The sequence below is a fragment of the Oryctolagus cuniculus genome, chromosome 3, assembly GCF_051225735.1.
Source record: "Oryctolagus cuniculus isolate XC-2025 breed Fujian yellow rabbit chromosome 3, ASM5122573v1, whole genome shotgun sequence".
In the NCBI taxonomy this organism is placed as follows: domain Eukaryota; kingdom Metazoa; phylum Chordata; class Mammalia; order Lagomorpha; family Leporidae; genus Oryctolagus; species Oryctolagus cuniculus.
In genome coordinates, this window is record NC_142869.1 from 108,361,509 (window position 1) to 108,376,750 (window position 15,242).

A 15,242-nucleotide genomic window follows, 5' to 3' on the forward strand; every position below is an offset into this window, starting at 1 on the left:
TGTCTATCAAAGGTGAACAATTGTGGCATATTCATATAATAGAAAACCACCAAACACATGCACAAATACTGAGGCATGCAGTGGACATGAATGAATTTCACATATGATAAAGAAATAGAAGCTCAATGGTACACTAGGTATGATTATATATAAAGAGTAAACAAAATGATTCCTTTAATGAAGTCCAAAAATGACGAAACTAACTTATGGTGATAAAGGTTAGGAAAAAAAATTATCTGAAGGAGAGTACTGGGCTACACTATCCAATACATCTGGCTATTTAAATAAATAAAAATTTCAGTTCCTTATCTGCATTCATCACATTTCAAGCACTCAACAGAGGCACAGGGGGAGAATGGCTACAGTACTAGATAGCAGAGACAGAGAATATAAAACATTTCCATTTTCATAGAAAGTTCTTCTAATCAGTAAGCAGTGTTCTAGGATAATGAGAATTTTCTGTCTTGATCTGGCAAGTAGTTACCTGGGCGTATAAATGTGAAACAATTCACCAAACTCTATACAACACTGTATTAACTCTTAATGAGTAACAGACATTTAAAAAAATGACTGAGAAAATATAATATACGAGTATATGAGGATTTATATCTGAAATATGAAGAATTCATATGAATTAAGAGTAGGATAGCAACCTAAAAGAATAAATGAAAGGCAATTCATAGGACAAGATGCTCAATAAATAAAAGATGCTTAGATTTATCAAAAATCAGGAAAATAAAATCTAAAACACTTATTTTTCACCATTATAGACAAAAATTTCTATGATTCATAACATCAATCATTTAAAAGTAACATCAATTATTTAAAAATTCAAAGTAAAGTACTACAGTTGTGAAGGTCTTGTTGTCTAGCTGGTTACAAATTCCCCAAGTCTAGAATGATAGTTGACATATATTAGGTACTTGTGAAAAGAAAGTGAGGAAGGAAAATTGGAGAGAGAATTGTTATTCCCTTAACATGCAGCACAGATGAAAGTTTAAAACAGATGCAGCTTTTCTGAAAAGGAAGTTAGTAACTCATATGTAAGTTTACCCAGCAATTCCTTTTCTCATTATCCTCCTTAAAGCAGCACTCATACAGGAACACACAAGGTACAAATAAAACTGGCATAGAACAAATACTGTGATCAAAAGGGGAATGGTTAAATGAACTACAAAACTCTTCTAAGCCATGAAATATTACACAGCAATGAAAAATTAAGGAGTCTACAATGTAGTAACATGGAAAGATCTTCATGACATATTTGTTAAACAAAATGTTACACACCAGTGCACACATTTAAAAACAAAAACAGGCTGGCATCATGGAGCAGCGGGGTTAAGACAAAGTCATGCTTCAGTTCTTGTACCAGCTACTCTGATCCAGTCTCCTGCCAATGTGCCTGGGAAGGCAACAGAGGAAGGCCACCCACATGGCAGACCCAGCTTGGGGGTTCCAGGCTCCTGGCTTCCGCTTGGCCCAGCCCTGACCATTGCATCCATTTGGGGAGTGAAGCAGCAAATGAAAGATCTGTTTCTTTTTTTCCCTTTCTCTGTCATTCTGCCTTTGAATAAATCAATCTTAAACACACAAAAACCAAAAATAAGTCCATAAAATATCTATCAGTATGAGGGTATTTCAAAAAGTTCATCGAAACACGGAATTAAAAAATGTTTGACAAAAAAATATTTTAAAATCCACGATTTTTTCATAATACATGTTTCTTTTTTTTTTTTTTTTTTCCATTTTAAAGATTCATTTATTTATTTGAAAGCCAGAGTTGGGACCAGCGCTATGGTGCAGCAGGTTAAAGCCCTGGCCTGAAGCATCGGCATTCCATATGGGTGCTGGTTCTAGTCCTGGCTGTTCCTCTTCCGATCCAGCTCTCTGCTATGGCCTGAGAAAGCAGAAGATGGCCCAAGTCCTTGGGCCCCTGCACCCACATGGGAGACCTGGAAGAAGCTCCTGGCTCCTGGCTTCGAATCCGCACAGCTTTGGCTGTTGTGGCCATCTGGGGAGTGAACCAGCGGATGGAAGATCTCTCTCTGTGTCTCTACCTCTCTCTGTAACTCTTTCAAATAAATAAAATGAATCTTAAAAAAAATAAATAAATAAAGCCAGAGTTATAGGAAGAGAGGCAGAGACAGACAGAAAGGGAGGAGAGAGATCTTCCATCCACTAGCTCACTCCCCAAACAGCCACAACAACTGCGGCTGCAGCAGGCCAAAGCCAGGATTCAGGAGCTTTTTCTGGGTCTCCCATGTGGGTGCAGGAGCCCAAGGACTTGGGCTATCTTCTGCTGCTTTCCCAGGCCATAGAAGAGAGCTGGATTGGAAGATGAGCAGCCAGAACTCAAACTGGTGTCCACATGGGATGCTGGTGCTGCAGATAATGGTTTAACCCAGGACACCACAGCACCAGCCCCATTTCTTGACCTTTGATAGGATGACTCATATGCATGAAATTCAAGGCTTTTTGGACCAAGATGAATTTTTGATTTTTTCATGAACTTTTTGATATGTGTACCAATGCCTAGAAACGGGTGTAAGAAATATAATCCAAACCAAAAACAGAGGTTACTTTTAGGGATTAGAGATGAGTTACTGGGTACTGGCTTTCATCTTTTTCTAGATTGAATTTTTCACAACATAGCTATTTATTATTTACACGAAAACAAATCAACAAAAACTCTTCTTCCTTAGGGTTGGCAATGTTGCTGTTCTATGTCCTAACAGTATAAAATTACTCCAAAGTATATTTTTGAAGCGATGAATAATTTTTGTTTTTTCCTTTCCATATTTTTGGATTTTGTCTTCAAACACTTGTGTATCTACCACTCAATTTAAGAAATAGATACCCTATGCATGATGAGATACTATCTACTTATAAACTTTAAAACATTTCTCAAATTCAAACATGGCATGACCTAAAAAATAAAATCTATTTAGATTTCAAATCTTAAATCTTTAAACATCAACTTTTTATAAGGAATTTCCCTTACCCTAAGATATCAGTTCCTACCAGAATGAAATTACATACATAAAAAAATAAACTGAGAAAGCCAGTGCATCCTACCTGGGTAACTGGAATGTAGAGAGGTTCTCCGTTATGCAGCAGTGTAAGTTTCCCATGCTGATGGAGACGTCCTTCTGGCTTTAAATTTGCCATCTCCTTAGGGGCTCCTTTCTTGCCACTGTCTTGTCCATTTCCCTTAAGTTCTTCAGTATCACTTAGGCACTCAAAAAATTCTTCTTCACTGTCACTCCAGGAATCCCAAGACTTTCCCATCTCTCCCTTCTCCTTATCTGCATCATTGAGATTATCTGGCCCCAGCTGGTCTCCAGTTTTTCTAGCATCCACTGACCATGTATTAGTGACGTTATCTGAAGTGCTTGTCTTTTTCCCCTCATCACGGGCCTTCTTTCTTTCAATACAACAATTTAACATCTTAAGAAAACAAAAATAACACTTATAGTTGAATTAGTTACACAAAAATAAAAATCTATTCACCACCTGAATAATTCATTCTCTGACCCTCACCCCTGATGTGAATCATCAGTGATGATAAGCAACAGATAGCAGCACAATGAGAATAGCCTATAATGCATTATTCTATTAAGTATTTGAATAAGCTCTGATGAAGTCAAGACCACATTTATATAGTCTGTGGGACATCTTTACCTGTAGTTTCTGATGTAGTAAACAACATCTTAGATCTGGGGGTCCACTTGCTAATCTATCAAATAAAATAATGAGAAAAGAAAGTTAAGTTTTAGTAAAAATGCTTCAGATATACTTATTTTTTATAGTACTAAAATTTTTAGCTCTATTGATAAGCAATCAAAATCAGATTTCTATAGGTAGGGTAACTAAGATCCAGATGGGGAGTACATTTTAATGAAAAGACCAACATTCATTTTATCCTCCTAGTCTAAAAATCATCAACAGCAAATTTAACATTATTTCAAAACATAGTGACAAACTAGTGATAGTTTTCAGGTTAATACAAATTTAAAATGAGAAAAAAAATCTCCAGATTTATTCCTGGAAATAGCCAGCATACAATATTTCATATCATACAAAGTCAATCAGTCTATATATTCAGTTGTCAATTATCATAGTGGATTCTTACTATAAAAACCAAGAATTCTACCTCCGTTTTGCCAAACAGACCCCATACTGTCTCTAGTCTTTAGCTGCTAGGTTCCCAGCAAGCTGGGCAATTCTCCTTCACATTGTATACACTTCTGGGTTAGTAACAGATTCCAGAGCAAACTGGTTAAAGCTAGGAGTGAATCCAGCTACACAAAGACTGGCAAATGAAAGACCATAAACATTTCTGGATCAATCACCATTTTATATTTTCATATCATGATTCTCCACAGCAATAGACATGCTAACTAAAATCTTTCATTTGATTAAGTAAAACACCAAAATATAACTGTACCAAAATTATGGGTAATGTTTAATATCTGAAATTATAGTGAAGTCTAAAGATGTTTTCCCTCAAAACAAAATACATGTTATGGCTTAGAAAATACATAATACATATTGCTTAGAAAACTACAAAGATTAAAATAAAAATACATATAATTGGGAAATATGTTATCATTTGACTGTATTTTCTCCAAACATTTTTCTATACGTGTGTGTGTGTGTGTGTGTGTGTGTGTGTGTATATATATATATGGGCATGACTGAAAGCACATGGAGAAGGGGTTGGCACTGTGGTATAGCGGGTAAAACTGCTGCCTGGGGTGCCAGCATCCCATATGGGTGCCAGTTCGAATCCTGGCTGCTCCACTTCTGATCAAGCTCTCTGCTATGGCAGAGGTCCCTGGGCCCCTGCACCCGCATGGGAGACCCAGAAGAAGCTCCTGGCTCCTAGCTTTGGATCGGCCCAGTTCCGGCCAGTTGGGAGTGAATCAGTGGATGGAAGACTTCTCTCTTTCTGCCTCTCTATAACTCTGCCTTTCAAATAAATAAATAAATATTAAAAAAATTTTTTTTGATTAAAAAAAAAAGCACGTGTAGTGGCTGTGTTGTGGCACAACAAGCTAAGTCACTGTCTGTATCTGCAGCACTGGCATTCCATATGAGTGTTGGTTCGAGTCCGGGCTGCTCACTTCTGATCCAGCTCCCTGCTAACGTGCCTGGGAAAGCAGCAGAAGATAGCCCAAGTGCTTGGGCCCCTGCACCCATGTGGGAGATCAAGATGAAGCTCCTGGCTCCAGCCTGGAGCAGCCTTGGCTGTTGTAACCATTTGGGGAGTGAACTAATGGATGGCGGATCTCTCTCTGTCTCTTTCTCTCCGTAACTCCGACTTTCAAAGAAATAAATATTTGAAAGAGTTACACACAGAGAGAAGGAGAGGTAGAGAGAGAGAGAGAGGTCTTCCACCCGCTGGTTCACTCCCTAATTGGCCGCAATGGCCAGAGGTGCACCGATCTGAAGCTGGGAGCTTCCTTTAAGTCTTCCCACGCGGGTACAGGGGCCCAACGACTTGGGCCATCTTCTACTGCTTCCTCAGGCAATAGCAGAGAGCTGAATTGGAAGTGGAGCAGCCAGGACTCAAAGCAACGCTCATATGGGATGCTGGCACTGCAGGCAGCAGCATCTAAAATAAATCTTAAAAAAAAAAAAAAGCTGTATGTAGAGACAATTCCACATTTTACTTTATATCCAAACATCAGGAACTTTTTATGTTATTTAAAGATTCTTATAAAAAATTTATAATGGATTCTAAATGTTCCATTGTGCAAGTACAACATAATTTACTTAAATATCCTTTTATGTTTAATATTTAGGTTGTTTTGTTCTCTTTTTCCTATTATATGTTTCCTGCAGTGAACACCTCTGAACATAAATCAGTTTCATGCTTCTCACCACTTTCTGGAGACAGATTTCTTAGAAGGGAATGGGTCAAAGTTAAATGTCTGCTAAAAACAAAAAATCCTATCTAAATAACTTGAAATTGAAAATATTACCCTGGAATCAGAAAATTGTTTTCCCATCTGAAGCGCATTTCAAGAACAAATTCCTGCCAGAGATGTGCCACTCCTTTCAATCCTCCATGGTAGAAATTGATCATACAAAGGCACAAGGCTAATTTGTATGTTAAACTATCAGATGGTGCAGATTTGAATTGATTGTAGAGATTCTAAATTTAATAAAACAGAAACAAATCAAAACTTGTTAACATACTTACAAGTATAATCAAAAAGTAAGTAGAGCAAATTTTAATGCTAAAACAAACCTATCTTTCCAAAACCAGCTTTTACCAAATGCCTAACACACTACTGCTGAGATTGTTATTAGGTAGTTTCATGTTTTCCATTGTTCTATTACACTCAAAGAAGTGAAGCTATAATTTGATGATGCTAAAACCACAGCTTTCATTTTCTTGTGTACTTTTTTAAGTATTCTAAATTTCATGTTGTTTTAAAAATCTTTTAAATACAAAAAGTACATCCTTGTGGTAAAAATAAAAAACAAAACAAAATCAGAACTGTATACAATGAAAAGTATAAAAGCCTTTGCCAATCCTCCTTACCTCATGAAACCTACTTTTCAATAACTACTGTAAACAGTTTGATAAACAAGGGACTTCAAAAGTTGTGGGAAAATGGAATGAAAAGCTGAGTTTACTTTGGTGCAAAATTTTGAAATTCATAAAGCTTTTTCATAATACACATTCTCCATTAACTTTTTGAAGATTTCTTAAAACTGTCATTTAAACTCTTATTTCTCGGGCTTAGAAACATGAAAATCTTACTGCATCTTACACATTTTACTCCATTAAGAAGTTTCCTACTCACTGTCTCATTTTAAATATACAGAAGAATCTGCTACAAAACATAAATTTAATGATTTCACAACAATTCTAAAATGAGGAGAATTCTACAGCTACTATACACAGTACATTTATGCTATTTTCTCATTATTTTCAGAAAAATTCTTGATACATCAGTGTTTTATAGTAGGTAATTATCAGTGGAGGACATGATTTCCAACTCAATTTTCCAAAGATGACTTTTAAATAAAAAGATATTTAGACTACTAACCTAGACATACAGCAACACCCAGAAACTTAATATATTTAAAATATTTTAATACTAAAATCCGAATCAGCTTACATAGTCTTCACTCTCTGATGGAGGGTTACTGTTGTCTGTTGAAGAAGTTCCATCTACTGGTTTCTCAGAAGCAGCATCAGGGAATAAGAACTTAGGGGAGGAAAGAAAACAATTGCATTTTAGATCACATATCCCATTTTTGTTGACAATAAAACCCTATTTGACTTTTCAATGATTTCTGCTATTGAAACTGTGGGAATGTTCTTACTATACCACTCAGTTGGTTCTACATTCTCAAATTTCTTTTATTTTTCTGTGAAAGCACACAAAACTTCAGTGACTTGTCAGTTTCAGAAATAAGACATTTTTTCTTAAAATACCCATGTGGTCTTAACTGTATAAAAGTAAAATATCTTCAGTATTGATTTCATGCCTCTGCAAAGCTAGTAAGTTTTACTGAAATTGTTAATATTATTAAAAACCTAAAACTATAAAAAATCCCTATATGTCCATGATAATCTGTGAAGTCATATCATCCACAGGTTTTCATATATGAAGCACTAAGTTATGATAAAGAGAAACTTAAACATGAGATACCCTTGGAAAGTGAGAAGCAGCCTAACTCTGTAATGACCACCATATCTTTTCTACATGGTAGGTGTGTTATGTGTCTGTGTATGGGCAGGTAAGGGTGGTAGAAAAATTTCAGGGCATACAACAATAAGCAGTGCAGCTCAATTCACAATAGCTAAGATATGGAATCAACCCAGATGTCTATGAACTGACGACTGGATAAAGAAATTATGGGATATGTGCATCACGGATTACTATACAGCATTAAAAATAAATGAAAACCTGTCATTTGCAACAAAATGGATGCAACTAGGAAACAGACTTAGCGAAATAAGCCAGTCCCAAAAAGACAAATAACCACATGTTCTCCCTGATCTGTGGTAATAACAGAGTACCTAAAAGGTAATCTATAGAAGTGAAATTGATACTTTGAGATGCAATGACTTTGAACAGCCCTTGTCTCAATTATTGAGGAAGAGTTTTTTTTTTAAAATATTACTTGTTGAACCCTATACTTAGTGTAGGGTTAATCTCATTGTATAAAGGTAATTAAAAAACAGATCTTAGTGAATGGGAATAGGAGAGGGAGGAGGAGAAAGGTGGGAGTATAGGTGGAAGGGAGTAGGGTGAGAAGAATCACCATGTTCCTAAATTTGTATTTATGAAATGCATGAAGTTTGTATACCTTAAATAAAAGGTTTCTAGGTAATAAACCTAAATAAATAAAAAATAAAAATACATAGGAAGTGTTTTGAGTGACATAAGCAATGTTTATAGCATAGCATTTTGTGAAAGCCAAGAAGCAAAATGAATATACATGTTATAATTTTTAATACATAAGAAAATACATAGGAAAAAGGATATACACAAAAATGATAATTGTGGGTTTGTTTTTCCATACTTTTTGATTTTTCAAATATAATACATTATTTATAACCAGAAATAAGTGTTATAAGAACTCCATAAGGTATACAGTTTGAATAAAATCCAAAGGATATGTAAATAAGAAGGAAACTGCTCTACAGAAATTTCAGTCCTTGGCCAGTGCCATGGCTCACTTGGCTAATCCTACGCCTGTGGCGCCGGCACCCTGGGTTCTAGTCCCGGTTGCTCCTCTTCCACTCCAGCTCTCTGCTGTGGCCCGGGAAGGCAGTGGAGTGCCTGGGCCCTGCACCTACATGGGAGACCAGGAGGAAGCTCCTGGCTTCGGATCGGCGCAGCGTGCCGGCCATAGTGGCCATTTGGGGGGTGAACCAATGGAAAGGAAGACCTTTCTCTCTCTCTCTCTCTCACTATCTAACTCTGCTGTCAAAAAAAAAAAAAAAAAAAAAATTTCAGTCCTTTCACTATGTGCCTTCCAACTGTTTTGTGGTACTACTGACTAGGTATTCCTCTTACTACATATACTTTAGCACATACTACAGAACATGCACAACAGACTTTTAAAAATGAGAACTACTGTGTGCTAAACAACAGTACGAGGCCCATTTACAAACAATATCCTATTCTCATACCATGATGTGAGCTAAATATCACCACCAACATCTCATGATGTACAAACTGAAAATCTAGCTAAGAGTCTTGCTCAAGGACAAGATTAACAAGTTTCTAAGCCCGGTATCCTTTTTTTTTCTTTTTAAAACTTATTTATTTGAAAGCCAGAGTTACAGAGAGAGAAAGGGGGGAGGGGAGAGAGAGAGAGAAAGAAAAATCTTTCACCCATTGGTTCACTCCCCATATGGTTGTCAACTGCCAGAGCTGGGCCAGTCTAAAGCTGGCAGCCAGGAGTTTCTTCTAGATCTCCCCAACATGGGTGCACAAGCTGAAGTACTTGAGCCATTCTCTGCTGCTTTCCCAGGCATTAGCAGGGAGCTGTATCAGAAGTGGAGCAGCAGGGACTTAAACCAGTGCCCATATGGGGTGCCAGCATTACAGGCAGGCAAATTTACCCACTATGTCACAACGCAGGCCCATGGTCTGGTTTTCTTTTCATTACACTACTCGTGAAGATTTTTCCAAGACGGTCTTAACACACAAATTGTGAAATGTATGATTTTAACTATAATCACAATAATAATAGCTAGCATTTATCCAATGTCTCTTATAGTATCACCGAACTTTAATCCTCAAAAGATTACCAAGTTTCATTAGTCTCATTTCATTGATGAGATACTGAAGTGACTTGTTCAAAGTCAGATAGTGAGACAACATTAAGCCCCGGTGTGAGTCAGATTGGCATTCCATCATGACTTACTCAGAAGCTATCCTAACCCTCTACTCAATGCTCATCACTGTAAAACCTTCTCTAGACTGCTGTCAAGGGAACATTTTAAAAATACAACTCTGATCACATTGCTCTTCTGTTTAAAATATATTAAACTCCAAGATAAAGTCTGGTGCTTCAGGAGGCAGGCATCTGGCCTAAAAGTTAAGATGCTGCTTGGGACGCATGCATCACATAAGGGAGCCTGGTTTTGAGTCCCAGCTCTACCTCTAATTACAGTTTCCTGATAATGCACACCTTGGGAGGCAGGAGATGACAGCTCAAGCACTGAGTCTATGCCACTCATGGAGGAGGTCCAGATGGAGCTCCAGAGTACTAGGTTTGCCTGGCCAAGTCCTGGCTATTTGAGGAGTGAATCAAATGAACAGAAGAGAATGGAAGATCTCTCTGTGTCTCCTTCTCCATCCCCCCATTTCCCTCTCAAATACAATAAAACAAAATAAAACAAAACTGGGGGCTGACACTGTGGTGGAGCCAGTTAAATAACTTTCTACAGTGCTGGCATCCCATCTGGGTGCTTGTTCAAGTCCGAGATGCTCTACTTCTGATCCAGCTCCCTGCTAATGCACCTGGGAAAGCAATGGAAGATGGCCCAAGTGATTGGGCCCCTGCACCCATGTGGCAGACCCAGATGAAGCTCCTGGCTCCTGACTTCTGCCTGGCCCAACCCTGGCCAATAAAGCCATTTGGAGACTGAACCAGTAGATAGAAGATCTCTCTCCTTTCTCTCTCTCTGTAACTCTTTCAAATAAAAATAAATAAATCTTCAAAATAAGTAAAAACAAAAAAAGACACACTGTTTCAGATGGCAGGTTACCTGCTACCTCTTCAGTTTCATCCCTGAACATTCCCAGGGACTCTGTTCTTCCTCTACTTCTAAAGCTTTTACTTCACGATAAAGCTCAAAGGTGCCTCCTTACAAAGCTTTAGCTGATTCCCATGGCCCAGAGATAGACATATTCTCTGCTGTGTTCTTACAGCTCCTTTGTTAGACTTCTCACTGGCCACATTAAGTTTTAACTACTGTCTACTTCCCTGCTTTCCACTACATCTGTGGGAATTCTCTGACTGTGGAGACTTTGTTTCATTCATCTTACCAGTACATTCTCAATTCACTGCTTGCCATAAAGAAGGGACTAAATATATAATGAATAAATGCTCATATATAGAGACATAGAAAGAAAGGACACTTAGTTACCAAGAGAATGGTATTGAGGACATCATTATTCAGTGGTGATTCTTCTACACCTCTGTGTTTTCGTATTTTCTTCTTTGCAGTGTGTACCATATTTGAAACTGATAATTTATGAATTGGAACAGGTGCTGGCTCTGTCAACTTTGACAAAGCATGAGTTATATCAGCAATTTCTATAAAAATAAGACATAAATATGAATGATATCAACAACCATAGCAACCTTTATAAAATATCTTAAAATGCTGAGTAAATTGATGATTGTATATTCTTTTTATTAGTTTTCGATGGACTCAGAATTATAAAATTTTAGTAACTACATTAAGTTTTATATAGAAGCATGAAATGACAAAGGTATCACAAAAGGTATTTTTTTCCACAGGACATCAAAAATAAACCATCAAGACTCTACTTTTCAAAATATCCTACATTTTTGATGCAAAAACAAAAACAAAAAAACTTCATAAATGCACTTAATGTCTTAACAAGCTCTGGATATAAACCTGGAAACAAATAGTACCTGTCTAGTCCATCAAAACTTAGATGAAAATTTGCTGGAAAAATGTGCTAAAGAAAAAGGGTAACATATTTGAAAATAACATTTAAAAAAAAAATACATCACCTCTTCCTTCTTCCTCAAATGTGGATCGTCCAAGGATCTCATCAGTTGACTCCTTTCGACGGCAAATTTTAAAAAACTCAGTAACAAAATCACCTACATAGAAAAGCCATTATTCATTTATGACACTAAACTGAAAGAAATGAGTCCTATAAATTAAAGCATATGTCTTTCCACAAAAGCTATTAACTAACATATGGTAGAAAAGTTAAGCCATTTAGTTTTTCCAAAGGTAGCTTTGTTCCTTCTTTTTTTATTAAAAATAATTCCTTAGATTTCCTTCTATAATAAAAGGAAAATAACTATATCTAATGATATCAAACATTTAAACAAACTGTAAAGAGACAAATACTGTCTATTATCATTAAGTTGCATATCTTAATAGAATATTACTGCATGAAGAGAAGTCATGTCTCCATCTGTCCCTCTAAGACTAGCATTTGAATCGATTAAAAAAATTAAAAATCGGCCGGTGCTGCTGCTCACTAGGCTAATCCTCTGCCTGTGGCGCCGGCACCCCAAGTTCTAGTCTCGGTTGGGGCGCCGGATTCTGTTCCGGTTGCTCCTCTTCCAGTCCAGCTCTCTGCTGTGGCCCGAGAGGGCAGTGGAGGATGGCCCAAGTGCTTGGGCCCTGCGCCCGCATGGGAGACCAGGAAGAAGCACCTGGCTCCTGGTTTCAGATCAGCGCAGCGCGCTAGCTGCAAAGCGCTGGCCATAGCAGCCCCTTGGGGGTGAACCAACAGAAAAAGGAAGACCTTTCTCTCTGTCTCTATCTCTGTCTAACTCTGCCTGTAAAAAAAGAAAAATCCATTAAAACATTAAAAATAAATCTCTAAAGACATTTCAGATGATTAAATGAGATAAGATGAAGATATTTCAGTTTCTGTTGCATATTAATGGTATGTTTTAGTTTTTTTATAAGAGAGGAAAGAGTGGAAAGAGTGTGATATTTACTACAGAGTTTATTGCTGAATAGCTACATTTTCTACGTACTTCCATTTGTTATTTCACTTGGTCTTTATATAACATCATCTTTTATTCACACCTCTTTTCTCATATCAGAAAACAGCGGCAATCCAAGAGTAACAACAAAGATTTATACCGATTGGCATAAAAGATATAAAATTATATATTAAAATGAATAAAGGAAATTAACATACAAACTTTAAAAAATACACCAAAATAATAAGTGATTATTTTTTGAGTAAGTCTTAACTTTCTTATTTACATCTAAATTATTTGAAAAAGAGGTGGTATCATCTTATAGATGAGTTCTAAGTCTGTCAAAATTAATGCTTTTCTTATCATATACTTTATGTCCAGAGAGACAACAAAAAGCAAAAGAGGCTCCACTGACCAGAACAGAAGTAAAGGGAGTAATATAAAACCACCAGATGAATAAAAATGAAATAATTAGAGAATAATGGGAAATTCTGAGATGTAGTATAGCCTAGTTAAAACTGAAAGACAAAAAAGAAATTCTGTTAGTATCATCCAAAAAGGATTCACTACGGTTGGCAAAGTTTTTTCTATACAGTGCTAACTGAGGAGGTCATTAAAAAAAAAAAAAAAACCTGTCAGGGGTGGGTAGGGAAAATAAAGTGTAAAGAACACAGGCAGATTGGCAATATTTCAGGAAAGGAACACAATATGTATCTTACCTAGCAAACACTGAGGATTATCAGCTTTTCGAACTCTAACAGACCAATGAGGAGCTTGAAGAGGATCCAGATCACTGAAATGCAAAACATTAAAGATCCAAATAATGAAAATCCGCAAGATCCACAAACTGATCAAAGTGTAGTTTAGTAAAACATTAAATAAAAGGACAAGCAATCTATTTTGCCTCCCTCACATACAACGGTTATCCAGATACATAAAGTCATTTGGATAAGGTTCTTAAAAATAAAATCTTGGTAGGGGCTGGTGCAGTGGCTCACTTGGTTAATCCTCTGCCTGCGGCGCTGGCATCCCATATGGGTGCCAGGTTCTAGTCCTGGTTGCTCCTCTTCCAGCCCAGCTCTCTGCTGTGGCCCAGGAGTGCAGTGGAGGATGGCCCAAGTCCTTGGGCCCCTGCACCCACATGGGAGACCAGGAAGAAGCACCTGGTTCCTGGCTTCGGATCAGTGCAGCGCTGGCCGTAGTAGCCATTTGGAGAGTGACCCAATGGAAAGAAGACCTTTCTCTCTGTCTCTCTCTCTCACTATCTATAACTCTACCTGTCAAATAACAAAAAATAAATAAAAAAAATAAAATGAAATCTTAGGATTGGTGTTGTGGTATAGTGGGTAAAGACACAGCCTTTGATGTGAACATCCCGTAAAGGTGTCAGTTTGCGTCCCAGATACTCCACTTCTCATCCAGTTCCCTGTTCTTGTGCCTAGGAAAGCAGAGGAAGATGGTCCAATTGCTTGGGCCCTTGCACCCACTTGGGAGACCCAGATGAAGCTACTAGTTCCCAGCTTTGGTCTGACCACTGTGGCCATTTGGGGAGTGAACCAGAGGATGGAAGAGCTTGCTCTCTCTGCCTCTTCCTCTCTCTTTTTAACTCTGCCTTTCAAATAAATAGAGTAAGTCCTTAAAAATAAATAAATAAAATCTTAAGAAATCAAAGTTCTTAGACAAAGAAAAACACATAAAAAGAAACATCAAATAATAAAACATATATAAAATCATTCTGAAAAGGTAACACATACTAATATAACCTAATAAGAGGATTACATTTTAGGATTAATGCAAAAAAGCAATGAAAAACAAGCAAATGTACAAAATCATCTTAAACAACTTTTTTGTTTCACTATTAACATAAAAAAGAGATTATAAAACTTAGACAAGATCAAATGTGCCCTATTTTCTCAAACAGATTATACTATGGTGTGGTATATTATATTAATGGAATACTATGGCAGCAATCCAAGAATAACAACAAAGATTTATACTGATTGGCATAAAAAATATAAAATTATATATTAAAATGAATAAAGGAAATTAATATACAAACTTTAAAAAATACACCAAAATAATAAGTGATTATTTTTTGAATAAGTCTTAACTTTCTTATTTACATCTAAATTATTTGAAAAAGAGAACTTGTGTTACTTTCACAGTCTGCAAATACAACAAATTTATTTTAATAACTAAAGAAAAATGTCCTATTTCTCACTGCTCTGAATCAAGCATGTCCTGTTTATCTTCTTTCTAAATAATGCTTGCTGTAACTTTTAAGTTGCCTCCAGTGCACAGGAGTAGAGGGCATGGATATTTTCTTATTTACAATGTTTAATGATCAATATTATTCCCACACATTCTCATGATTATCATCTCTTCAAAGCACTTCATGAAATCTTCATTATTAGCAAAGAAAAGTTCAAAAGAATTATGCATCCAATCTCAAACTTCTATGCTAAAACACAGATTCAACTGTTCATTATTCCTGAACTAAGGATCTGATCTTCAAAAACTAAAACACATCTCTAACACATATTATTGGGTCTAAA

General features: G+C 36.7%; 1 protein-coding gene across 8 annotated transcripts in view; it reads right to left on the reverse strand.

Annotated features, from left to right (window-relative positions):
• The window catches only part of RAB3GAP1 (RAB3 GTPase activating protein catalytic subunit 1), a 116,385-nt gene that overhangs the window by 31,463 nt on the left and 69,680 nt on the right, over nt 1–15,242 (reverse strand). For all 8 annotated transcript variants that reach the window (XM_002712424.6, XM_008258517.5, XM_070071007.2 and 5 more), the window contains 7 exons: nt 13,407–13,480; nt 11,749–11,841; nt 11,132–11,301; nt 7,137–7,226; nt 5,988–6,160; nt 3,682–3,736; nt 3,076–3,447 (listed from right to left, as the gene is read on the reverse strand). In XM_002712424.6, coding sequence (XP_002712470.1) covers nt 3,076–3,447; nt 3,682–3,736; nt 5,988–6,160; nt 7,137–7,226; nt 11,132–11,301; nt 11,749–11,841; nt 13,407–13,480 — 1,027 coding nt within the window. The remainder of the gene's footprint in view (nt 1–3,075; nt 3,448–3,681; nt 3,737–5,987; nt 6,161–7,136; nt 7,227–11,131; nt 11,302–11,748; nt 11,842–13,406; nt 13,481–15,242) is intronic.